This window comes from Mustela nivalis (genome assembly GCF_964662115.1).
Source record: "Mustela nivalis genome assembly, chromosome: 5".
In the NCBI taxonomy this organism is placed as follows: domain Eukaryota; kingdom Metazoa; phylum Chordata; class Mammalia; order Carnivora; family Mustelidae; genus Mustela; species Mustela nivalis.
In genome coordinates, this window is record NC_139024.1 from 20,184,660 (window position 1) to 20,212,353 (window position 27,694).

Sequence of the window (27,694 nt, forward strand, 5' to 3'; positions counted from 1 at the left end):
AAGCCTGAGACACGGAGCCATTAGACTTAATCTGAGTCACAGTTGGTTAGTGGTAAACCCAAAACCAAACCCAGGGGCCTCAACGTCCAATCCAGAGTTTTTAGTTCATACATGTATATGTTCTCACTACCTCACTACTCCACATTCGCTCCCATGGCAGCCCGATCCATTTAGTTTTGCCATGGAATGAGAGACATGCTAAGACAGTAAGAAAATTTATTATGTGGGTCTTTTTGCTTAAAGATCAAGAGAGAAGAATGGGACAAATTAAAGTAAAACCCTTAAAACCCTACCAGGAAAGGCTGAATATAGTATCATCAGAGACAATGATGGTGATGGTGATAATGGTGTTGATGATGACCTTGATGACAGAAAAGAATAATAAAGAAGAGGAGGAGTAGGAAGAGAAAGTTAACATTTACGGAGTTTTGTGATTCCAGGGTTTAGTCGGATTCTTTCTGAAGGTACCACGTTTTTTTAAATGTATGCTATCAACTCTGTTATATGTAAAAAATTCTTCTAGGACTCCCTACTCTCTACCATATCCCCCTCGTGGATTCTTACCCTGACTTTGAATGGGTACATTTTCCTAGCCTTATTTATCAGTCGTTCATAGAGAAGTAGAAAGCATTTATATGGCACCTACTATGTAACAGGTGCTTTTTTTTTTTTTCCAGAGTTTAATTTAACCCCGATGATGGCTATAGAATGGCATCCTTCCCTGAAAGATTTCTGTGCCACCTGGGAGTTTTGGCACCCTTAGTAAAAGTGTTCAGTGACAGCTGTGTGACCCTAGGAGGTAAAGCAAAGGAGAAAGAGCAGAAGAGGGGAAAAGAGCTGCAAAAATTCCCAGAACAGTAGTTTTGGGTCAACATCTTTTTTCCCCCCAAAACATATTTCTTTGTTTTCCGTTTTGCCCAAATAATATGATCACTAACTGAAATGACAATGTTCATATACCACAGTTTTTTTGTTTACACTGCAAATTTATCAGCTCTATTTTCCTTGAGTGAATCAAGTCATTAGTAAAGCTAGAAATGAGATTATGGGGGAGGAAAATAGATAGGACCAGACTACTGGGTACCAAGGCTCCAGTTCTGACTCTAAATCCAACTGCTGGTCCTTTTGAATCTTTGTTATTTGTTATTTGAGGGTAGGAATTGGGTGCATTGATAGCATTTGATTATTCAATTGTTCTAATCACTAATTGATTAATTAGCTAATTCATTTAATGCCAGACTTGTGGGACACCGAGAGCATTAAACTTGGAGTCCCATGATAGGGTTGAGCCCTGCAGTAATGAATAAATTATTTAGCTTCTCCACACTCTAGTTTTCTTGACTATAGAAGTAAGAGATTATAGGGTGTTATGGGAAGAAACCTTTGCATGCTTATTCAATAAAATTTGTAGAGTTGAAGTTTAGGCTATGACTTCAGAATTGCCTCTGGACCTACCACCAAAAGATGTTCTTGAAACTCAAAGTAGGTTGCCCCTGTGATTAAGAATCTGATTTGCAGCAGCACCTGGGTGGCTCAGTGGGTTAAACCTCTGCCTTCGGCTCAGGTCATGATCCCAGGGTCCTGGGATGGAGCCCCTCTACTCAGCAGGGAGCCTGCTTCCCCCTCTCTCTCTGTCTGCCTCTCTACCTTCTTGTGATCTTGGTCTGTCAAATAAATAAACAAAATATTTGGGGGGGGGGGGGAAGATTCTGATTTGCAGAATAGAGAATTTGATTTTTCTCTTGTGGAAGACCAAGAGACAACCTATAGAGATCATATTCAGTGGGATTCAACAGAGTGAAGAAAGTAAGTGTCATCTGACTTCTGTGAGCTTGAACAAGGTCCTTCACTCCCAGACCTCAGGATTCCCAACTCTACTTTGAGCAGTCCCATTTCAGCGGGACCAAGAGTCTCCTATTCTCTGGTGAACCGTGGCAAAGGACAGAAATTCAATCCAGAGCCATGCGTTCCATAGAGTAATGATCTGTGCTGGCTTGGGAACCAGAGAACCTGTAAATCAGAGGTGCAAAGGCTCATATGGCAAACTCACTGAACATCTCCTCCAGGGGGGTGTCTCTCCATGGGTTGTGTGGCACTTACATTCATTCTTATCTTTTTCATGGACTTCAATTTCTAGAGTTCATGATTTTACATATAAGTGTGAAGGATTCCCTTCCTCTTCTTTCAGGGCATGTGCTGTGTATTTTTCCTCTTCCTGCCTCTCCACGCCTTACGTAAAATAGACATGAATTGTCCCTCTGTTGGATGAATGCATTCATTCATTTATAGCAGCAGCAGTGTGGTCCAGGGTGGAGTGAAGGAAAGAACATCAGGGTCAGAAGGTCTGGGTCTTGCACTGTGAATTCCTTGCCATATGAGCCTGGAAAACCAAAGTAGCTTCTCAGCCTCGGCACACCAGGCCTGCGTGGCCTACCTCCCAGGTGTAACGAAATAAACCCACCTCGGCAAAGCTAAGGGATATAATGCAAGTCAAGGGTGTAAAGATTGAACGTATATCATTATTACAACTACACTAAAAAAACTGAGTCATAGGAGTAAAGCCTGGAAGAACATATGCAGAATGTCAGACTGTGATTTTGTTAGGATCTTGGGATTAAAGGTGATTTTTTTTTTCATTTCTCTATTTTTTCAAATATTCTGAGTCATGAAATCCTTTAAAAAAAAAAAGAAGGAAAAAGTAATGTCTTGTTATTATTGGTCCGGTCTTCCTGATTTCCTTGGAAAGTCCTCTCCTGCTTTTCTGTCCAAGGCCAACGCCCCAGCCCAGGGCCTCCACACCCCAGCCTGGTCTCCCCATTCCAGCCCACAGTCCACCCAGCATCTGAAGGCATCACTGACTTCCCCCACCTCTGCTATCATCACAAAAACCCCTGTGGGCTCCCTTTCTTTTTCTCTTTCACATGAGAACCTACTCCTGCGCCTGACCTTCCGCTCCATGAAAGGGTGACTACACATTCTTTCCAGCCACTCCCAAAGCGTCTTCCACTCCAGTTAGCCAGTTTTGACACTAGTTTAGGGTCACAGCAAAGAGGAGGCGGTAGTCCGCCAGAAAACATCTATAGCTTGGCTCATACAGTATTCTTATAAAGTTTGAGCCAACCTTTAAAAACTGCGGTTTCACATAAAAATCCAAACTTCAGCTTTCTTGTTTTAAAAATAGGAAGGTCTGGCAACACAGATCCTTCATTCCTTCAAGGCCACAGTGTGGAAACAGTTGACAGGAGCTGAGTAGCAGCTACCACCTTGGACGGGGCCTGTGGTCTCACCACTCCCAATAGGGCCTCCCCTGGCCTACAAGACTCTTTTGGGAAAAGTAGAGAAAAGCATTTCTTCCTCTGAGCAGGAGCACCTGCCCCCACAACAAAGGCACAACTTAGCAAGTCCAGCACAGGCTGGATGGATTCTGACCTCTACTCTCCAACCAATCATCAATGACCCAGCTGGCATGACCATAGGCACTATCTCTGCCCCCAAAACAAAGGCAGTTTGGTGCCTGGTCTCTGTAGGCTCACATATTAAAATGTCTACCATAATGGCCATCCAGGCTCCAATTTAATTTATCTGTGGTACTTTCAGCCATGCCATCTGCTTTGTCTCCACACTGCCTTCCCTCCATCACAAGATGGCTGCCAGAGCTGAGTGCTACCTGCCTCTTCATTCCCCTGCGGATGGAGAGAATGCCTTCCCACACCCCTCAAGCAAGAGCTCTGAGCTATACTCTGAATGAGTCACTCCTCAGCCAAACATAGTAGCCAGGACAATGCCAGGCACTAAGTAGCTCAGTTTAGGTTCTCCGAACAATTCACTAGAGCAAGGCAGTTAGTGATTTATACCAGTGTTTCTCAATATAGATAATAACATTTTGACCAGGATAATTCTTAGCTGTGCCCTAGTACTGTGACCCTACAGTACAGTTAGCATATCCGACACCTCTTGATCATATGCCAGCCATATACCATAGTGGCTGAGGTGACCAAACATGTTCACACGCTACTTATGTCTAGACATTCGTGCATCTGGAGGTCTGACAAAACTGGATGGACTTCAACACAATAGGGAAGAGTGAGTGGTTCTTTAAAAACAAAGTCTGCCCCTATTAGGAAGAGGGAAAAGTAGAAATGAATTCTGGGAGGGCAATCCACATATACTCACTATATATTCTTTTAGGTAGGAGAGAAGATAAAAGAGAAGAAAAACTATGGTTGCTAAATTTTTACCTGTGATTTTTGCCTCAGATGTGCCCCAGGTTACTATGGAAACCCCTTGCTGATTGGAAGCACTTGTAAGAAATGTGACTGCAGTGGAAATTCAGATCCCAACCTGATCTTTGAAGATTGTGATGAGGTCACCGGCCAGTGTAGGAATTGCCTACGCAACACCACGGGTTTCAAGTGTGAACGCTGTGCCCCTGGCTACTATGGGGATGCCAGGATAGCCAAGAACTGTGCAGGTACGGTACTGCAGATAGTGGCCAGCATGTACACTGAATTTAGATGGATCGATGTTCGGGAAATACTGCAAGTACCCCCCCTTGTCACTTTTCCATGGCAATGCACATTCTTAGGAATGTGCACCCTATACTTGGGAATGTGCACCCTAAACTCACCAGGGTTAGATATTATTATCAAAACTACTAGTACAACTTAGCTCATGGGTAGAATAAACCATGAGACCATCACACAAATGAACTTTCACCTTATCATCTAGTTTTCCAATTTTTTTTTATTTTTTTATTATTTATTTATTTATTTGACAGACAGAGATTACAAGTAGGCAGAGAGGCAGGCAGAGAGAGAGAGGAGGAAGCAGGCTCCCTGCGGAGCAGAGAGCCTGATGTGGGGCTCGATCCCAGAACCCTGGGATCATGACCTGAGCCAAAGGCAGAGGTTTAACCCACTGAGCCACCCAGGCGCCCCTAGTCTTCCAATTTTGATCAAAGAAGTGAATCAGCTTTCCATGGATTACCTATCATTGACCAGAATTCTGAATGAAAACTTGAAAGATTTACCTCTGTTTTCTTATTCTGGAAGCTATGTCCCTTTTACCAGTTGTGTCTACTAAAACTGACTTCTTAGTGAAATAGATTAGCAAGCCAATGGTACAGTTCAGTCATCCTCCAATGTCCTCAAATTGTCCATGTAAATAGTGCAGGGTCAGTATAAGAAATCTTCCTGGTTAAACTTCAGTTGGACCAAAATGTACAGATTTTATTCATGATTTCTCTAATCCATTTGCTGCATAGAGCGAACATCTTTAGAAATAAAATTAAATTGCCTTTTTCTAGGAGCAAAAGAAGGTTGAGACTGAATATTTCTTACTCTTTTGTGACTAAGAGGAAGCAGGGTGAGGAGGCGCTGTGCCCTTGAGGGATGCTTCTACTGGAATTCCCCTCCCAGAAGCTGATTCCCACCTGAAAAGATTTTAAGAAGTGAAGAGTTTAAAGTTGAAGAGAAAGCACATATGATCTGCAGAAGTCACAACAAAAGTATACTTGTCTATAAGAAAGCCAGGTGCCCTGAGGCATAAAACCAGAGGCAAGAAAGGAGTTCTGGGTTCGGTCAGGCAGGTGTCTGAAAGGGTATTGGCAAAATCAAAGCCTTAGACATTGATACTCCAGTTCACAAAACATTTGCTAAACTTATGTTATACCACATAAATGCAGGTCACCATTAGAAATGATGCTAATGTTAGAAGCAATTAAGTATAATCTTGCTGAATTGTTTAATAAATCTACATTTTATGGAACATCACACAGCTGAAATGTAATCAACGTACATTCCTCTTGAAGCTGATTTTTTAATGATTGTTCTGTAAAGACAGTTAAGAGGTCGGCTCCCCTCTTAGTATTCACAATACTATCCCAGCTGATGGCTAGCATAGATAGCTTAGGAAATCTTTAAATATTACAAATGAATTGCTACTGAGAAATTCAGTGGAAAATGAGCAGTCTGATGAGATCGGGGTTTTGTTTTGGGTTTTTTTTTTTTTTTTTTTTTCCCAAAAGACATTCTTGGAAATCATCAGTAGATTCATAACGGGCTCTCAGGTCTTCTAAATTCACATAAATATGTTCCCGATTCTTTCCACAATATTATTCCTAGTCGTCCCACTGATAGCTATCGTTTGGAGGTTTGGAGTCAGCTTTGCCAAGGGTCAAGCACTGTGGGAGCCAAAAATCCTTCTTGCGCCTCCTCCCTCCCTCCCCCAGTACTGCTCCTCCCTCACACCTGGCAATGATCAACCCTGGAGTTGGATTAAACTGGAGAATCAGTCCCTGATGAAAGGGAGAGCTCTCAAATTCCGGTTGAATGATGGGTTCCGGGATCATTTTGTACTTTGTGAAACTTCCCAGGATCTTTTTGGACTGAAGCAATTGCACAGTCATGCCAGAATCCCAAAAAGTTGAGAGAGGAGTCCTAGAAAATGTAGATTTACTTTTGCCCCAGGACTGCCTTGAATATCTTCCTGGGCTGGGCTAAATTGGGGGAGGGGCATAATCTCTACATCACTCACTCTACACGATCATAAGGAAGAGTATGATTAATCCCCGTTGGAAGAACTGTATACTGATAGCCAGTATTTCTAGAAACCAGGAAAACTGTGCCATATCTAAAGTATGAAGAAACAAATCCCTAACCTCTTGTTTTTGTTTCCCACAGTGTGCAATTGTGGGGGAGGCCCCTGTGACAGCGTAACCGGAGAATGCTTGGAAGAAGGTTTTGAACCCCCTACAGGCATGGACTGCCCAACCATAAGTAAAAATAACAGTACATGATTGACTAACCCCACTTTCTCTAATGTGCTGCAGGTGTAGGATTAAGAAGAGCTATGCAATTCCCTCTCTGCAAACTGCTTAAGTCCCCCTCCTGGCTTTAACCCTGTCTTTGCCTCTACCAAGTGGACCCTAAGCGGAAGCTACTTGATTTCAATTGGCAAAATGGGTGATTTACATTGAAGCAACTCTATTTTAGAAAACTTATTTTATGAAGCCTTTAAATTCAGCATCTTACCTCATGGGCAAAGGCAGAGTCAGAGGTACAATTCCTAGTGACCAAGTTCATTTTAGCTCCTTTTTCTTTGTCATCTCTTCAAGTCCTCAGATAATGTGATATACAGACAATGCTTTATAACACTAGGGAAACCAAGACAATAAGCGACTTAAGTGACTTTTCCCACATCACTCCAAAATGGAAATGACAGCAGAAAAAAAAAATGTTCAGGCCTTATGGGATGGAGCTGAAGTCTTACTTTCCTGGATTTCTCTGTCATTCCAATCAATCAAACCATGAGCCGTCCTGATGGTGCAGGAACCTGTTGTAACACTTCCAAACAAAAGCCCAGAGCTGGTCTTAATGACTTCTCGGGCATCCTTCAAACCCTTCGTCTAGAAAAGGCTATAGTTGATTCTTATAGCATGTACGTAAAACCATGTTAAACTTCAAATAACAAATTAACATATTAACAACTATTAACACTCAGTCTTCACTTATTGGTTCTCTAGAAAAGAGCATAGTCTGAGAAATAGAGATTGGGAACAGAAAAATTTCAGAGACTGGGTCAAACAGGTTTCAAAGCACAGTCTGTTGTCCTCCTTAGTGCGCATAAGTGGGCACTGGGCCCCCCAGGAGCAGCAGGGGGTGGGGGACGAAGGTGATGACAGCGGCAAGCGGAACTCAAATGTGAAATGCGAGCGGTGGGGAGAAACTACGACCTACTTCACCACATGCCCAGGCTGAGCAGATATTCACAAACAGTGACATTCTACAGACCCCCTTCTCACTGAAGTGTTTGTCCAGACATGAGGTCAGGCCATGCAGAGGCGTTGAGCCACCCCTGGGATAGGAATAGGAAAGAGGGGTTGCCTACCAAACAGCCAACTGTTGCCAACCGAACAGCCAGCAGGCACCAAGCAAAAGCCTGGCATGAAAAGAGCCAACCCAGAGGCCTGTCCCACCACTAAGGAAAAGTGGACAGTGTGCTTCTCCTCCCCCACCCACCTTGCAAGTGGCTTGCCCTTTTCTGCTTCCTGTCTTTCTCAATTCAGCGACTGGTGTCCGCGACAGCCTACTTGCCCAGTTGCACGCGCTGTTCGTTCTGTTAGATTTTCAGTGAGGATAGTGCCCGATGTACAGTTTGAGTCATCTTGGACACCAGTGTACTTTGAGGGTAAGGATTGGTTCTGTGACCCAGAAGAGCTCCTCAGAAAACAAACATAAAAATAATATTAAGCAAAGAAGTAGATATAATGATCTACTAGAGCACATACTTCCCGGATGACTTTCAGTTGTTTAAAGAAATAACACATCCGTTTTACCTCCAGGCTGTGATAAGTGCATCTGGGATCTGATAGATGACCTTCGATTAGCGGCACTCTCCATTGAAGAAAGCAAATCCGGTGTGTTGAGTGTCTCCTCCGGTGCGGCTGCTCATAGGCACGTGAATGAACTCAACTCTACCCTCTCCCTCCTCAAGGTAGGCAGCCCCATTGTACCTTCAGCTGTATCTCCTGCTGGTCTTACAGGATTGCTCCTGTAACTCCTGCCCCTTCTGTCATCTGAGTCCCATGGCTGTATTATAGATAGGTTGTTGGACTAGAAAATGAGAAAAAGTTTATTGTAGCCATGAGCTTCAATCTAAAGCAAGAGCTGCCATGTATAAAAGAAGTCAATGTGGAGAAGGCAACAACTAAAACAAGCAATTTCTATGTACCAATCTACTGAGGGAAGGAAAACACTCTTACTTCCTGGGTAGAAATGTACATTTCAGGTCCTTACCACAAACTTACCATTACCTTTACCTCAATTTCCAGGGCTTTGAGGGGTTTCTCTAGAAACCTCTCTCCTGCTCTCTCCCTCTCGCTGTCCCACCCTTACCTTGCCTTCTTACTGACACACAGTCTCTCCCATTTGCCCATCCACACACACACTGAAGCACACCAACATCCTTGCCCAGTGTCTCCTCACAGGTCTAGTGGTTAATACCTTATACACAGTCAGACAACAGTCAAAAACAGTAGACTGTAACAGTGCTTCTATACCTAAACTTTAAGAGGTGTTTTTCCCCCTCTAAATTATGGTCTCTGTCACAACCAACAGTTATTTTTTAAAACAGTAATAATTAACTGAAAGCATAATGGAATTAATACTGGCACAGATTTTTACTCTGTCAATTTCACATAATGGTTAAGAGCATTAACTTTGAAACCAGATGGATTGCATTCAGATCCCAGCTCTGATACTTACCAGTTATGTGACCTTGGGTCAGTTATTTAACCTGTTCATTCTTCAGTTTTCTCCGTCGGCACTGAGGGTCATTATTGTACCAATCTCCTGGGCTGTAGAGAGAATTCACCAAGAAATATGTGTAGAGAAGTTGCAAAAGTACCTACCTTAGAAGGTGCTCATTACTCAACTTTTTAGAGGGGCAAATAAATGATATTGACAGCAATTGGCCAAATATGCAAAATGTAAAGTAAAGCAGAAATCATGAAATCATAGAGCTGGATGGACTTCTATGAGCATTCTATTCTAAACTTAGGAATCATTCTTATGCACACTCGTCTGTTTGGACACATGGAGGCACTAGTTCTCAGAGGAGTTGCCCAGACTCAGGCCTCTTGATACCACTTGAACTCTCTTTCCTCAACAACATAACTTCAAGATAAGTGTAATTAGAGCCGACAGGAAGTCAGTGCCAAGATTGAAAGGCTTAGTCCAAAGTCATCCAGGTAAAGCTACATTAGACCAAACTCCTCAAAAATGGAAAAGAAAGGGCAAATGATCTGAAATAAAGAGCATTGCTGTTCTTCTCCAAAAAAATAAATAAATAAATAAAAGTTAATGTCCAAACTCCATTTCCCATTACACGGATCCCTGTGGGTTGATCATTTCCTCCAGGGCCTGCCAAAATAGAAATTGTAAAGGTCAGACACCCTGGGCCTCCACTAGTCTAAAGGGTGCCTTTGTGAAATTAGAAAAATGAGCCCTTCCTCCATGGTGAGCACAAACTGGGTCAGGGTCTCTGGCCTAGGGAGCAGAGCTTGCAGAAATTCAGCCCCGAAGGCTGTTGGAACCCTTGTGCAGACCCCAACTTTCATACCAGCTTACAGCAGCCTTCAGACTGGTAACAAAAGCTCACATTTTACTCTAGGTCCTCTTGTACTGAAAGTGGGGTGTGTGTATGTGTGTGTGTTTAATATTTGTTTATTTGGGAGTAGAGAGAGAGAGAGAGAGAAAGCAGGGGGAGGGGAGAGGGGGAGTCTTAAGCAGACTCTGCACTGAATGCAGAGCCCAACACAGGGCTCTATCTCAGGATCTTGAGATCACTACCTGAGCCACAAACCAAGAGTTGACACTTAACCAACTGGTCACCCAAGCCCCCTTTTATGGATACTTTTCAAAACTTGGCGTGCACATCTACTGACTATTTTCAAAACTTCTTTTTTTTTTCACAGATGAAATTGTTAGAAAGAGAAAACCAGTATGTCCTAAGAAAGATACAAATCAACAATGCTGAGAACACAATGAAAAGCTTTCTGTCTGACGTGGAAGAATTAGAGGAAAGGGTACGTATTCAGTTTCTGGGACTGCCTTCAGAGAAGGGATTTAGCTGGGATGAGCCTGGCTAGTCGCAAACGATCAAGGCTTAACACAGTGCAGGAAAAATGCAGTGACCCACATGTCTTAAAATAAATCAAGGCAAGATCTGTGGAAAAAGTTAATGTACTTGGTCTTTACAGTCTCTTCCCGTTTTGATTGCTTTCCTTGGAAAACTGTGTTTATAGGGAACTTTCATTGTATCTGCTGCTGCTTAATATGGTTGATATATATTTCAATTAGGATAGTTGATCAGCTGTTTGCCATAACATTTTATAGCTAAGAGCTGTAGAGAGCCCAGAAATAAACTTTATTATACAGAAGATAAAATTTAAATATTTGCTAAAGGATGCCTTAAGTAATAAAAGGAAAGAAGAACCATGCTGAGAAAACAGTTTTGCAGGTTGACAGGGAAAAAAATAAAAAATCACTTTCAAGTTTAACTTTATACCATATACTGAAATAAATTCCAGACAGATTAAGACTTGAGATTAAATCTCAAATCCATAAGAAAGCAGAACTAAATAATTGTTAAACCTTGAAAGGAAATAACAGTGTGCTTAAATATAGCATAAAAAGTTATAATAAAAAGAGGTAATAGATTTGATAAGATAGTAATAGATTTGATAAGATAAAGAGGTAATAGATTTGATAAAATAAAATTTTAAATACCCAGTAAAACAACTAAATAAATGAAAAAGTCACCTAGACCAAGAAAAATATTGAGGGAAATATGGCTTGTAAAAGCTCTCACAAATTAACAAGAAAAACACTAAAACAGGAGCAGAGTGAACATGAAAGACTATTAAATACACTCCCCGGGAGCCTAATGGAAAAATATCCATCATCTGTAGTAATAAAGAAAAATATAACTAAGCCACAAGGTGCCATATTTTACATATTAAAATGTTTGACACATTTTTCCCCCTAATTATGCTCTACCAGTACTGCCCAAAGTACTCTGGAATTTCTACTTTCAGACACTGGTGTTTGATATTATAAAACACTGAAGTTCTTTTCAAAAACAGTTCTTATTTTCTGCAAAAATAATGGTTAAAATAACTCTGATAATCTCTTTTGAACTTGTACATCTTAAACTTTTAAAAGATTATGTTCTAAAAACATGGATTATTCTAATTGGATCTTTGGAAGATTCAACTTCGAAATGTGTATGAAAATTGTGTCCTTTGTTCCTACGCAGTGGTGCATTTTAATCCAACCATAAGCATATGTAGAAAGTGGTGAGATCTCTTAAGTTTCAAAGGAAATACCAGGAAAGAAATCTCTGTGGAAAACTCATTGTTTTTTCATTTCGGTATCATGGTTGGAATTTGCCCAAAGTGTCTCAATTCTTGAGAAAATATTTTCACCAAGGTTAGTTCCTTTTACCGCTCAGACACAGAGTTACCGATCCTTTTATTGTACAGTTTTTCCACTTCTGGTGTAACTTAAATGCAGACGTTCACAGGGAGAAAATAGCATGAGCTTAAAAGTGACATCACAACAGAAAAGGCTCCTGGGCTCCAAGAGCAGACCACCAAAGCAGGAGGTTGATAATAAAGCACTTGAAACTTTCAGCTGTTTCCACTGACTCTTATTGAAAATAAGGTCTTTCTAACAACAGTCCAGATGGTGTAAGAACCTGCTAAAACATTTTGAAACAAATGCCCAGAGCTGGTCTTAATGATTTCTCAAAGCATCCTTCAATCCTTTAGTCTAGAAAAGTCTGTGATTGATTCTCAGAAAGATTTAAGAACAGAGTTGCCTTACGAAGTCTTCTACCACATAAGTGACTAATATTTGCCTTTAAACAGACTGCAGGATTTCACTGCAGGTTCCCACAGTGATATTTTTTTTTCAAAAGACAGTAATGTTTCCTCTTGAAACTTGAAAATGCCTTCGTGCAAATTGTCACATAAATCTCATGAGACCCAAATCTCACAATTCATATTAATCTAAAGTGACTGGTTTTGTCCCAACCTTCGTAACTAAGTCCTCTAGCCCCCTTTTGGAAAATTCTACAGCCCCTTCCTACCCTCTTACTTCTGGGAACCTCCTAAAGGGTGTCCGTGCATTTGTATTCACAAAAAGCCCCTGCTCGAAAGGACATCACTTCCACCACTGCTGATCATGTCTGTAAGAAAGCGCCAAACCAATGTCAAGATTCCATTTTCCCACGTTCCCAAGCCACCACGCTCAAAGTCAGAGTGGTACTAGGCTGTAAGCAAAAGTGGAGGCGCTGGCCCTCTCTCAATCTCAGCACTGCTGTCTCTTGCCAACTGGACCTTGCTTGATGTTAAAATGCAGAGCCCCAAGTCCCAGAGCCCAGTCTCCAAGGGCTGGCTCAGGAGGTGCCACCCCATCACCTCCACTCCTCTGCCTCCTCCACCTCCACCCCACCCCTTTAGCCACAACAAAAACTCCCTGCTCATCAATGCATCCAAGAGATGTTTAGAACTGGAAGGAAAGTAGGTCTGCTGTGTACATCAAAAGCACCTGAGCCTCATCTCTGATCCTGACAAAAATGTAAGACAAAAAATAAGAATATGTTTCAATCCCCAAAGCATGACTTAATACCTGGTGACTAAGTGATCGTGCTAGCTGCTAGGGATACTGAAACAAACATAGTAATAGAGCATAAACCCTTTTCTCAAGCAGCTCACAATCTGGCAGGGAAAAGAGATACATAAAACAAAAGAATGACCACCTAGCATTCAATAAGAGAGGCATGGTATGGGCTAAAGAGCATACTCTAAGGAAAAAATAATGAACTTGCTCACTAGGGGTACAGGAGGGAATGATTCTCAGAGAAGCTGAGTGTTGACCTACGTATTTAAACATGACCAGGAGTTTATCAAGTACTTCCAAGCAAGTGAAAATTCCATAAGAGCAAAGAGATAGATATTCACAGTGTGTTCTTAGAACTAGAAAAGCTTTAGCTATAGCCTAGTAAAGATTAGCTGCGGGACGCCTGGGTGGCTCAGTGGGTTAAGCCTCTGCCTTTGGCTCAGGTCATGATCCCAGAGTCCTGGGATAGAGCCCCGCATCGGGTTCTCTACTCAGCAGGACCCAGGGTTCTGGGATCGAGCCCCACATTGTGCTCTCCGCTCAGGGGGAAGTCTGCTTCCCCCTCTCTCTCTGCCTGCCTCTCAGCCTACTTGTGATCTCTCTCTCTCTGTCAAATCAATAATAAAATCTTAAAAAAAAAAAAAAAAAGATTAGCTGCAAGGCAAGGAGCAGGAGATACAGCTGAAGAAGCTCTCAGAGGCCAGATCATGAGGAACCATGACCACCACACCCAGGAACATGTGGACTTCATCCTGTGGACTTTGGAGAACACTGAAGTATTTACATAGAACCGTGAACTGATCAGATTTGAAATTTCAAAAACATTCCTCTTCGGTAGGGAATGATGGATTAGCGAGGGAAGAACTCTGAAGATACAGATAGCACTAGTCTGGAAAACTGCCTCTGGAATCTAGACAAGCATGGTTGCTGGCTACCTTGCCTTCATTTGAGAAGAATTTACAGTGATCAGGTATCAGTCAAGATTATGATCATATGGAACAGGAAGAGAGACAAGAATGGCAGGCACAGTAAGAACAAATGGGTGACCAATGGACATGAGGAGTAACAAGGAGAAAGCTCTGGCTTGGAGAAATGACTATTCTAAGATTACGGAATGGGGGCCCCTGGCTGGCTTCGTCGGTAGAGCATGCAATTCTTGAGCTCAACGTCATGAGTTCAAGCACCACATTGGAGGTAGAGATTACATTTAAATAAATAAATAAACAAATAAATATTAAAAAATAAAATTACAGAATAGAATAATCTGGATGTTTCTACTAACTAACCAGAGGGTAGTTAGAGAAAGATTTGAGTCTGTAGCTCAGAGGAGAGATCCAGTCTAGAAAAGTTGTTAGAAACCATCTGTGTTCAGGAGGTAGGGAAACCCAGAGTAGGTATCCCTATACACATTCTGAAATGGCACACCAGTATTCTCACTACTATTTCGTCCTGTGCCTTATGCTTGTCTCCCAGAATGATTCCTAGAAGTTTCCCCTTTCACTCTGAAAAGTGTCATAGCATAAGCAAAAACATATGTGATCATCCTACATGCTGATTATCATCCTCACTTAATCTGGTTGATTTTTTTAATTTTTTAAAGATTTTACTTATTTGACAGAGAGAGACACAGCAAGAGAGGCAACACAAGTAGGGGAAGTGAGAGTGGGAGAAGCAGGCTCCCTGCTGAACAGAGAACCCGATGCAGGGTTCGATTCCAGGACCCTGGGATCATGACCTGAGCCGAAGACAGACACTTAACGATTGAGCCACCCAGGCGCCCTGGTTGTTTTGTTGTTGTTGCTGTTGATGTTGTTGTTGTTTAATCAGCAATCTAGATACACTCCCCTCCATGCATTGTATTACCAAAAAGTTCTTGTCACTTTTATGTCAAACATGTACAAGGAGACATTGCTGTAGCATTCATCAGTTTATAGCTGTCAGTTAATTTTTTAATTTCAGCTCTTCATAAAGTAAGGTGCCTCTGCTTGACCAGGGGGCTATACTGTTATTTTTCTTCCATAAGCAAAGCTACAGAAAAAAATAAAACTTTCAAATAAGGCATCACTATCTATGAAGGCCAGTAAGTTTGCAATTTAAAGTGATAGGCAGTCCTCTTTACCTCTGAGTCCTTGGTCAAATATATAGTGTATGTCTCAGCGCCCTCTGGTGTTTGTCGGAAAGAAGTGTTCTTAGACGCCGTCCAGCCTCCCCAGCCCTTCATTGCTTCAATTCAAATTTCCTTAAAGAAATAAGTTAAACGACTACAGTAATCACAAAAGGCCTTTTTCTTGAAGGATAAAACCAAAGTTAAATATATAAATATGTAATATATATAAATATATATAATATAATATATAATATAAATATTTAAATTATATTTGCAAAGCACAACATATATACATAAATTATATTTGCAAAGTGCTTTGCAAATATAATTTAAACAGATCAAAAATCAACTTGTTGAAAATTTCTAGATTTTTGAATATTTGTGTCCATAATTTTTAGAAGCAGGGAGGGGTGACGTCAGAATAAGATTCATCTTAGTTTCTGCATCATATGATTTTAAAATGAGCACAGACCTTGTATCTCTGGAAAGCATGAGAACAAGGCAAGAGGAAGACGAGCATTGGAGGAAGGAACTCCGTTAGTTCAGAGAACCCACTCTTTCGGGAAGTGTCTGATGGTCACATTACTGCTGCCCAGCGAACTTTATATGGAAAGCGTCTGGAACTGGCTTGATAAAAATCTTCTGGGGCATGTGTTTGCTCTGATACCATTTCTGCTTTGTCTTCCTTGACTAAGGGCCCCTTCTGTGGCTTATGCCTGGGAAGCCTAAGAGCTTTTCCAGGTAAAGTCATGGCATAATCCTCTGGCTGGAACACGGGAGGACATAGCTACTCCCCTCTCCCGGTGAAACTGTGCAGCGGGTCTACAAGCACGCTGGGGGGCAGGCCACCCTGCAGTCCGCTCAGATGCCGCAGCACTTTGGTAGAGAACCAAGCCGAAAAGCACCAGATGAGGCGAACAGACATCTACCAAGTTCAGACAAAAGAACTCCTTCTCCACTTATATATAGCCCATGAGCCAACCTTTCTAATGCTGAAAGGAAGTACACAGGACACGTCCCCAACGCCATGCATACAGGCCGGTGTCCTGGCCTGGAGCCATTTCTTAGATGAGCTTCTGTCCTTACACACGCAGAAATTTGCACATCCACATACACACCCACCCGTGCTTCCAGAAGCTGCATTTGAGTCGGGATTTCATCTTGACAAATACTATGTGGGAGCTCAGAATCAGAAACTCCCCAGTGAAGAGAGCGGAGCCCACTTCTCAGAGAAGAGTCTCATTCACTCCAAGCCAAATCTGCCTGAGTGGTTATTTGTCCCCGAGTGCCATCAGTGTTGATGGGAATTTGGAGCACAGCATTGAGCCCAGTCAGCATAATCCTTTAAATCTCTGTAGTCATTCAGTGTCAGCGCTGGACCACCCAGGAGCCACTGGGTGCAGAGAGCATTTCAAGGTCTGCCTGCTTTCTCAACAATTGCCCCTGTGAAATTCTAAGCTCTTCTGCCAGCACAAAGTCAGGCTGGTCAGCAGACCTGGGTCATTTCCTAGTCTGGAACTGTGAGCTACAGTAAAAATTCCAAGGGTAAATTGCATATGAAAGGCGGTTGGTTTGGACTGAACTGTGACTGATGGCAGAGGAACACAGCTGATTTTATAGCATCCTGCAATTCTAAAGCCGGTCATCCCATCAGCCTTCACGTGTGATTTCTGGGGCCATTTTACATGTTATATAACTTCCACATGCCAAGGAAATTTATGTTTACAGAATACATTATGCCCACCCACCATCGCATGCACAGGTAGAACATTCCCTCCTCATAAATTTAACCTGCTGTTTATATGAATTATTTGCAGGAAAGTCGAGTCTCAAGAAGGGGCAAGCTGGCTCAGAAGGAAAGCATGGATACCATTAACCACGCAACATACCTTGTGGAGCAAGCTCATGATATGAGGGATAAGATTCAAGGTAAATATATTCTATTCTCATGCTGCCTAATGTCAGGAATCATTTGTGCTTTAACAACAAAAATATGGCTACTGTTAGCGTTCCCTATGTGCTGGGAACTACTGTTACAGTGTTACATATAAGGTAATAGACATATGCATTTATGATAGTTTATATATAAGGTCTTCCAGTTTGGCCATCTGGGATTTCTGAGCACTCATCTCTACTTACTCTCTGTTGGTTGTCAAGAATAAATGTATGGAATCATTCCCTTTCCAGGCATTTCAAGGAAGTGGAATGCCAGAATATCCTTCCAGCAAGGAAATGGAATGCTATGGTGTCTCTAAAATGCAAGAGTTGAGTAGGGGTCATGTTTTTCTGGACTATTTGCACCAAAAACCCCACCTTTAGAGTGGCAGGAAACTGTCCACTAATCCAGACTGTCCTAAGCTCACTCTACAATGCCATTTCCCGAAGACCAGACAAACAACACGCTCCAGTCCCCAAGCCAGAAGAAAAGCCTGGAGGCCGCGTGTTGATTTCTTTGCCCTAAAGCATTGTGGCAGATTTTACCTTCTTCCTTCTTAGAGGAGTACTTATTTGTGCTCTAACTTCTGATAAGTGGTGGCTGTATTTGAAGACTATCTTAATAGCCCACTGAAAGCCAGCCTCCAATTTACCAACAGAAAACAGGCACTTTCACTTGTTCTAAAATAAAGAGAATTTCTTTGACTCACAGTCTGCAAAGATACAGTATTTGTATGTTTCCATAGCTTTTATCCTATATATTAAGAGCTGGGTGATAACATCAAGTGCATCTCAGGGCACAATGGCAGAAAATGAGCCCACAGTGAGAAAGTCACATCTTTATCCTGAGGTATAGGAAACATATTTCAGGCAGAAGAATGAATGGAACCAAAATTAGACATTTGCTGTATTTCCTTTGGTGGCTATAATACATGATAAAAATAAACAGCATGCATTTTAATCACCCCCCAATCCCATCTTCACTGTTTCATGCTTTTGCATCTACCAATAATTTTTTTTTTCATTAGAGTTATTATTGATTTTTTTTCAAAAAGTAAGATTGAACCTAGATGAGCTGACCTCATCTAATTAAGAAATAAATGCCCCTCTAGGCAGCAAATAAAGCCAGGGTCCTAGTAAACCATTCAGAGAAAGTAATTCACCTTTGCTGTTGTAAACTTTTTATTCTACCGTGTTTCACTGGGGAGGGATCTAAGCCCTCTATTTGACCCCCTTCAGCATAGGAAAGATGAAAGAAATACAAAAGAAATGTAAATGGAAAACAATAATTTCAATCAGTTTACCTTTTAAAAATAATGCATGAATAGTCTCCAAGACTAAGGCAAATATGTTATTGTCTGCATTTCCTTTTTCTAATCTACACCGGACATGGCTAAACTAAAACAGGCCAGAATTGAAAATGTAATATTTGGATCAAAATGCCAAAGAAGTCAGTGATGGGAGTGATATATCTAAGAAGGGCTGCAGGAAATCTATGTTTCATTTATTTCCAGAGCTAAGATTACAGATTTCACTTGAAAAGTGAATGTTTAATCCCTTCATAGTTTTGTTTCTAGCCTATCGTGGTTTCCCTGTCACTTTCTCAGTAATATTTACAGTGTCAAAAACCTCCTTCCCAGTTTATCTCCTTTCCTTCAGAAGTCAGGGATGCTTCGCAGGACCAACAGTGTGTCATTCCTTTTTCCCAACCATCTGTAAAATAACTCCTGGTGACCTTCAAGCCATTATCCACATAAAATACAAGCCCTTATCTGGTATGATTGATGTGACACCAGTGATTGTTTACCCATCTCGTCTGGCCAACCGCATAGATCATAGTAAACCACAGACACACAATTTCATTTATGCCAGGAAGATAAAATACTTCCTCCCAGAGCTGTCAGAGGACAAGGTGGCAATTACATAACTTTCATCTGATCATATTTAGTAGGCAGATAAAGTCAGAGAATGACTCAGCTCTGCTGGTATTTAGACAATGCATTTAATCCCTCTGACCATCAGTAGTCCCTTTGGTTCTAAAATTCTCCAGAAGGGGAGTGAAAATGACCCAGAATCAAAATGGCCCAGTCTTAAGAGCCATACTACAGAAGGCAAGTAACAACTGCAAAGTATGCGTGTGTGTATACACTATATATATATAATATATATTTATATATATAACATATATAATTTATATTTTTATATAATATACATATATAAATGAATAAAAACTCACATCACAATATAACAAACCTCTATTTTTATATCTGGTCTATAGAATAATCTGAAAGATTATTACAACTATTACAACTATTACAATTATTACAACTATTACAACTATCAATATACTCTCATTTTGGTTTAGAGCTTTGGTCAGAACCTTGACTAAAATATAATTATTATCTCTAACACATCCTAAGAAGGACAGGAGATGCCTCAGAGGACTTTTTCCAAGTTATATATTTTATATAAAATGTTGATCATAAAAAATAATAATAATAATAATAATAATAAAATGTTGATCAAAGACCCCAGATTTGTGTGCCTTCAATGTTAATGTTCAGGAATTACTATGGAAACCAGACACAACTGAAGTCAGGACAGGCCTTATATTAATCCCATTCCCATTCTGAAGACACCAGATGGGAAGCAGAGTTGTTTCCTCATGTTTTACTTCTCCTTGGAATATATGATGAATTCCAATGCTGACAGCAGTATTTACAGATGAACCTTAGTGCACTGTCCTTGAACGAAACCCTCTTTCCATTTCAGGATCAGCCCTGCTCTTTGCCCTTACTGTCCGTATTCTCAGTGGCATCCCCCATAAGATGCCCAGACACCCCACCCTGCTTTCTTCTCTCACTGTGCCCTTCCTTTCAGAGATCAACAACAAGATGCTCTATTATGGGAAGGAGCAGGAACTTACCTCTGAAGAAATCTCTGAGAAGCTGGTGTTGGCTCAGAAGATGCTTGAGGAGATCAGACGCCGTCAACCATTCCTCACGCAAAGGGAGCTGGTGGATGAAGAAGCAGATGAAGCCCAGGAACGTAGGTGTTTTTGACTCTTAAGGCGCAGCATGTGTCCATTTCCTTTGTGGGTCCAAGAGAGGATGCTGAACTACAGGGGAACATTTGGTCAAAGCAAGCAATCTCCAATATTTGCAGTTATTTTTTTATAAAGATTTTATTTATGGGGCGCCTGGGTGGCTCAGTGGGTTGGGCCGCTGCCTTCGGCTCAGGTCATGATCCCAGGGTCCTGGAATCAAGTCCCGCATCGGGCTCTCTGCTCAGCAGGGAGCCTCCTTCCCTTCTCTCTGCCTGCCTCTCTGCCTACTTGTGATCTCTCTCCCTGTCAAATAAATAAATAAAATCTTTAAAAAAAAAAAAAAGATTTTATTTATTTATTTGAGGGCGGACATGAATACGCAGGCCCACATGAATTGGGGGAGGGGCAAAGGGAGAAGGAGAAGCAGACTCCCCGCTGCGCAGGGAGCCCAACACAGGACTAGATCCCAGAACCCTGGGATCATGACCTGAGCCGAACACAGACACTTAACTGACTGAGCCACCCAGGTGCCCCTAGATGCAGCTATTTAGAACTTATACGTGGCCTCGGGGAATCAGAACAGCCTGTACGGTCAAGATTTTTAGATCCAGGCCCAACCTTGACCTTTTGAAAAAGAACTGAGATTCCACATAAAATCTGTAGACCTTAAACTCCTGAGGAGAAGAAATAGGGACTTCATAGTTGGTGAAAACGTATAAAACAAGAGAAGAAAACCTAAAGGGAACCACTTTTCAGAACTCCACTAAAAGAAATCTATGGCAAAGGCAGTAAAGCTACAAGCCCAGCAACATTCCTGTTCTGAGGTCCCCGAAAGGACTTTTAATGACTTTTAACCTCCAGTGCAAATTTAACATTTCCTTCAATGATGAATGTAGGCAAGAAACCACAGTAGTATCAGCAAACCTATGACTTGGCCACTCTATCAGTTTTCAATGACTGTCTAGCAACTCACCTCAAATATATTCATTTTTTTAAAGATTTTATGTATCTGACAGAGAGAGAGAGTGCAAACAAACAGGGGGAGCAGCAGAGGGAGAAGCAGACTCCCACTAAGCAGGGAGCCCAATATGGGACTCTGTCCCAGGACCCTCGGAGTATGACCTGAGCTGAAGGCAGACACTTAAAGACTGAGCCACCCAGGCACCCCAAACATATTCATTTAAAATTAACATTTATTTGTTCATGATTTCACTGGCAATTTGGGCTCCACTCCACCTGGACAGCTTATCTCTGCTCCATGTGGGAGGGGCTGGGCTCCCTCGGATGTCTGGGGCCTTATGCAGGATTATAAGACTCCCTGGAGTCTTACCCTCAAGGAGTCTCACCCAGGCTCATTCACAGGGCAGCAGCTTTCCAGGAAGACAAGAATGGAACTCAATTGTGTCTTATCTATCCTACTGGCCCAGACCCGCCCAGATTAACTCTCCTCTTGATAGGAAGAGTTGCAAAGAATTTGTATCCATTTTAATCCACACAATCAACAAGAGAAGCCATGGATCTGGGTATTGGATTTTAGCTGTAGTCTGATCTCACAACATTCAGTTCATCAGTAATTCAAAATTGTGTAGTTATTAGTCCCACCTCTAGATCTTGTTTTTTCCGACTTAATAAATAAGCACATGTGTTGTTATATCACCAATTTGTTTTTTGATATCTTGGTCTTCGCTTTAAGTCTATGTATTTTATTTTACTTTTTTTTTTAAAGATTTTATTTATTTATTTGACAGAGAGAAATCACAAGTAGATGGAGAGGCAGGCAGAGAGAGAGAAAGAGAGAGGGAAGCAGGCTCCCTGCTGAGCAGAGAGCCTGATGCGGGACTCGATCCCAGGACCCTGAGATCATGACCCGAGCCGAAGGCAGAGGCTTAACCCACTGAGCCACCCAGGCACCCCTTACTTTTTTTTTTTAAGATTTTACTTATTTATTTGACAGAGGGAGAGACAGAGGGAACACAAGCAGGGGGAGTGGGAGAGGGAGAAACAGGCTTCCCATGGAGAAGGGAGCCCAAAGTGGGGCTCGATTCCAGGACCCTGGGATGATGACCTGAGCTGAAGGCAGCCGCTTAACGACTGAGCCACCCAGGCGCCCCTTTACATATTTTAAAGTACATGATAAGAAGGGGCCTGAAGGCTTCACTAGATTGCATATGGTCCCATGGTACAAAAAGGGTTAAGAACACCTGTACTACCTTATTTCCCAAGGATCATTATTATCAACTTCTGCTAAAAAATTATTGTGACTATTCTAGAAGAGGAACATTCTTCACCTAAAGGCATGTTATCATAACAAATGTATAAAGTCTTAGAAACAGTAAGAGTTCAAGAAGAGTCTCGGACCCCATTTCTGGGTCAGGATGAAGCCAGTGCTCGGGAAGGAGAGAGCTCTGATGTCAGATAAATGCTTCCACACTTTTTGCCTGTTTTAGAATAGAACGAGTCTGCCCTGGGGAAGCGAAACCAATCACATCTCCCACAGAGCCACCTCCCGCCTGGTCAATGCATTTTTAACCACTTTCTTTACTCAGTCATGAGCGTGTGTCTTCTGCTCACACTAATGAAGGAAAAATACAAAACCTTGAAAAGTCAGACAGATACTCCCTGGAGGAAAAAGAGAATTAAGACATGTAATCAATGCATGTTACTTTTATCAGAGGATTAAGACATACACAGAATTTAAGAATGTATTGTTGTCCTTGACTCTTCCAACCACCCTAAACAAAGGCTTAGGTTTGACCTGAAGAAGCTACCTACAGACAATTGCCTGAAGAGAATAGAGAAAATGTCAGTAGCAGATAAGATAACTTTGGTTATATTTTTTTAAGATTTTATTTATTTATTTGACAGAGATCACAAGCAGGCAGAGAGGCAGGGAGAGAGAGAAAGAGAAGGAAACAGGTTCCCTGCTGAGCAAGGAGCCCGATGTGGGGCTCGATCCAAGGACCCTGGGATCATGACCTGAGCTGAAGGCTGAGGCTTTAATCCACTGAGCCACCCAGGCACTCCTATTTTTTAATAGTAAAACTATAGTATATTCAAACCCCTTTGTTTGATAAAATTATGACTAATCTGGGTAATAATAAACACAGCATAATGACATGGTTTTCTCAAAAAACATAATCTTGTTGGAAAACCTAATCAGACTTTTTGGGGGGGAGGGGCTGACATCATCCTGGGACTCTCAAACTCTACAACCTAGTATTTCTTTCTCCAAATACAAAACGCGGGACTATTTTTATCAACAACTGCTTCAGTCTCTATTGCTAGGGAAGGCATGGCCTGACAAATGTGTGGTTTTGCTAACTGCTGCATGGAGGGAGAGAAGGCAGGAGAAGCCCAGGCTGAGGTTCTGTGTCCACGTCTTCCCAGTGTTAAACCAGGCTGAGAGTTGGCAGCGGCTATACAACGACACTCGCTCCCTGTTCCCTGTCGTCCTGGAGCAACTGGACGACTACAGTGCTAAGTTGTCAGACCTCCAGGAATCCCTGGACCAGGCTCTTGACCACGTCAGGGATGCCGAAGACATGAACAGAGGCACAGCAGCCAAGCAGCGGGATCACGAGGTACAGTGGACACGTTCCCTGTAAATGCATTTCAGACGTATACAACACAAAGTTGTAACAAGAAGGGATGGTTGGCATACAATTTCTTAAAATGCTGACATATTCAAGTATCCATATATTTAAAATATTTATGCATTTTTGCCACCATAATTTGCTAATGTCACTATGTGCACCTAAAATTGAGTTGAAAGCATAATTGTTGAGCTTCTGCATGGATAAGAATGCAGTTGTTCTTGGGGCTTGTGTCTGTGCGTATGGATAGGATGCGAGTGAATTAGCAATGTGCTATTCCTATGTTTACCGAGAGCACTAGAACACCAAAGCAACCGAGAACCATGTTTTAGAAGGGTATGTGTAATTTTTGGAAAGGTATGATAAGCAAATCTCACAGCCGGACTGGTTGGCAGCCGCAGGGATAGGGAGTCTAATTCAAGCCAAAGGTCATGAAAATACAAAGAGATGAGAGAAATTCCCAGACATAGCCACAGCTTGCAAAGGCGGGCATACTGATGGGGGCAGGATCCATGCATGCCCACCTTAGGGGGCTTAGATCTGGTGGTGGTCATGTCTGTTCCAAGCAATGCATGAACCCACAACCGCCACCATGCAGAGGAGCAATCTTCTGAGAGGAAGACACGTGCATCTTGGACGTACTTATAAAGATCAGAGTGAAATAGTGAAATGTCAAAAACTAGGAAGCAACTATGAGCAAGTTCATTAGTTCAGTTATGTTTGCTTTTATTGTCTGCCAAAACCAACTTAAGTGAGACTCTCCACCCTGATTATCAGTCATCACCATCTCTCAGTCAGTCACTGGACATTTTCCTAAACAAAAGTGAATTACCCTTAGCACCACCATTTTCTAATAGGAGCAGTCCCTCAGCCAGCATTTTTTAAGAATAGCAATGGCCAAGAGAGCCACCAAAATAGCCCCCCTTTTTCTACCCTGCATTCCTGCTCCCTTGCCACTTGCCCGCCCCACCCAGCCTGAGCAGCTGCGCCCATCACAGTTCTGACTGCACCAGTCACTCTGGTAAAACCCTTCGTCTTTTCCTTCTGACCCTATAGCGGTGCCTGTGACTCTGCAGCTTGTGAACCACTGAGTGATCATAAAATAAGTCTGGGAGGGTAATAACCAGCCTTTTTGTTTTTTTTTTTAATTGAAGTTTAGTTGAATAACCAGCATTTTCTAAAAAGAAAAGAAAGAATAGAATAGAAAGTATCAAAGCACATCATGTATAAGAAGGTATGGTTTCTTCGCATCTCTGCTTTAGCCTTGCAACATAAATCGCATTTTTTACTGCGGCTCCCAGTTAAGAACATTCGAGACCCTGTCTGGTAGGACAGCTTATGCCCCTGCACATGCCATGAGAGACACTCTCTGATCCTCCCTTCGCCAGCCTCCTTGGCCTTGCCTGTTGCCAAGTCCCTGCCTCCCATGTTCAGTTCAGGCAAGATCATGCTTCCAGTAACCCATGGGCCTGGAACACAGACTTCCTTTTCCTTTCTCCTTCGCAGGGATAGCTCCAGGCATCACCTCCTCTGGGAGGCCTCCCCTCCCCTGCGCCCTCCCCAGGCCCAGGTTAACAGGTGCTCTCCTCAGCAACCCCGTAATGCGCCTTGTGCCGTTCCCGTTTCGGTAACGCGATCATCCCTTAACAGACCTGCCTTCCCTACCCCGCCTGAGTGTTGTATTTCACACTTCACTGTTAGACCTACAGCAAAAGAATAACAGCAAATTTCCAGTCTTTTTACAAAACCAAAAATAACCACACAGTTTAATCATTTTGATATGTGCAGATGGTAGCCACACAACTAATAATTACATGATTTATTTCACCATCCGCTCTCACTTCAAAGGGTAATAGAAGGATAAAAATCTTTGTCAGATGAATGAAAGATTCTGTGTTTTGGAAAGGACTCTTTAGAGAGTCTGTTAAAGCAAAGCTCTGCCTTCCCAGAACTGATTCTCTCATTTTTTGTAAGGCTCGGGAAATTTATTATTCTTTGGAACTGTGAGATGGAAACTGAACAAGCCTGATAGTGTTAATTGTGTGTCATTTTCATAATTATTGTGTTCATATTGACCTTCGTTCTGTGGGAGTATATTTGTTTCAAAGCTAATTTTATTCATTTCTATCTAATGTTACCTGTGATGAGTCCGGCATATGATAAAGGATAAGCCCCTGAGCTTGAAGCATATCACTTCCCAGCTCCTGCAAATGAACTTCTCACTCAGGGCTGTTAGCACAGGGCTTTGACATTTGGCTCTAACTTTTGGGTTTTAGCTATATTCCCTTAAGGCGACCAGATACAAGAGCCTTCCAGCAGGGGTCATATCTCAGATTCTGTAAAAGGAAAACTGCTCTGATGGAGCTAAATAATACCAACATTTTTTCACCTCTTTTCCTTACATATAGTTCAATACCCATGCTTTAAAATACTGCTTTTGTGTAGCACTGTGTAACCACCTCTCCTTGAAGAGACAAGAATAATTAACCTGAGATAGTCACACTGTATTAAGCCTGATGGATTTTGAAGGGAAATTGATTTTGTAATGTTCTTGCATTAAGAAGATGTTCGAATGGGATTCTTTCCTGTCCCTGGACTTATATCTTCCCCTCTAGCAATGCGTTTGGAGAAGATGGCTTCCGTCTTCCTTCCCACTAAATTAGAAAAGACCACAGGCAGCACGAAAGACACTAAGATGAACTTCAGAAGTTTTAAAGTATGTCCCTCTATATCTGGGCTTCTGTAATTACTCCCGTGATATCTTAGATTATACCATAAGTCATGTATTTCAACTCCCATTCAAATGACCGTTTCTAAAGTAACTTCAACTCGTTTTTTACCCAGACTGTAAAATGAGTCTCACTTTTCCCTCTTGAAGTATCATTCTGGCTGCTTTCAAACTCCAAACTCATTTGAAGTTTTCTAATATTTCTTCAGAATCACAACGTGCCTGCTTCTAGAACCTAACAGTGAAGGTAGAAATTAAACCATTCATCAAAAAATCCCCTGGGCCACTTCCCTCCTCAAAAAGTCTGAGCATCTAACATAAAGAGCTCCAAGTGCTAGAATGGGAGATCATAATTTCATGACTTAATAGTAGGGCCATTTGCATTTTTTAAAGAGCATTAAGATTTTTTTGTATAGGCTTTATTCCTACCCAAATGATATATTTGTGCCTGGCCCAAAGTCACCACGTGATAAATGGTTTTTTGACTTACTTTATTTTCCATTTACTCAAAAATAGAGCCTCTGTGAAATCCTGTGTCCAGTGTCCCACTTTACCTTTATGGAGAAAAAGTCAACACCTCTCTCTGAAGTGGTCAGTCTCTTTGAGATGATGGTGTTATAAGTAAAAAATCATAACTAAGTGCTTCAAAGCTCCCAAAGTGCTCATTTTGGTTATCTCCACAGTATAAATGAGAAAACTGCATGTGGCATGGGTAGAATTCCCCAAAGTCACACAGCAATTAAGTGGTGGGGCTGGGAGAGGAACCCAGATTTATCTGAGCACAAAGACAAGAGGTGACCTTGACCGCGCTCCCTGATGCATTCTCCTAAGTGACCTTCTCTTCCACTCTTGCTTACTCTTCGTTCCCATAGAAACAACACGAGAGAGTGAGGGAACAAATGGAAGGGGTGAACGCTTCTCTGAACACGTCTTTGGAGTCTCTGACAATACCTCGTCTGACCCTTTCAGAACTTGATGAGACAATAAAGGTAGGGATGCATGTGACTTGTAGGTTTGTATTTATAGCAGATTGGAACAGCGGCTCAGTGTCACAGAACAATAATGGAATCCAATTCAAATCTGTCACGTTAACCGGCACTA

The 27,694-nt window shown here is 41.9% G+C and overlaps 1 protein-coding gene across 2 annotated transcripts in view; it reads left to right on the forward strand.

Moving 5' to 3' along the window:
• The window catches only part of LAMA4 (laminin subunit alpha 4), a 145,654-nt gene that overhangs the window by 56,237 nt on the left and 61,723 nt on the right, over nucleotides 1-27,694 (forward strand). Inside the window, exons 5-12 of one of the 2 annotated variants that reach the window (XM_082731914.1) lie at nucleotides 4,257-4,471; nucleotides 6,681-6,788; nucleotides 8,342-8,493; nucleotides 10,475-10,585; nucleotides 17,109-17,220; nucleotides 20,107-20,274; nucleotides 23,660-23,853; nucleotides 27,466-27,582. In XM_082731914.1, the coding sequence (XP_082588040.1) occupies nucleotides 4,257-4,471; nucleotides 6,681-6,788; nucleotides 8,342-8,493; nucleotides 10,475-10,585; nucleotides 17,109-17,220; nucleotides 20,107-20,274; nucleotides 23,660-23,853; nucleotides 27,466-27,582 (1,177 nt within the window). The remainder of the gene's footprint in view (nucleotides 1-4,256; nucleotides 4,472-6,680; nucleotides 6,789-8,341; nucleotides 8,494-10,474; nucleotides 10,586-17,108; nucleotides 17,221-20,106; nucleotides 20,275-23,659; nucleotides 23,854-27,465; nucleotides 27,583-27,694) is intronic. The other variant, XM_082731915.1, reaches the window with a different exon arrangement.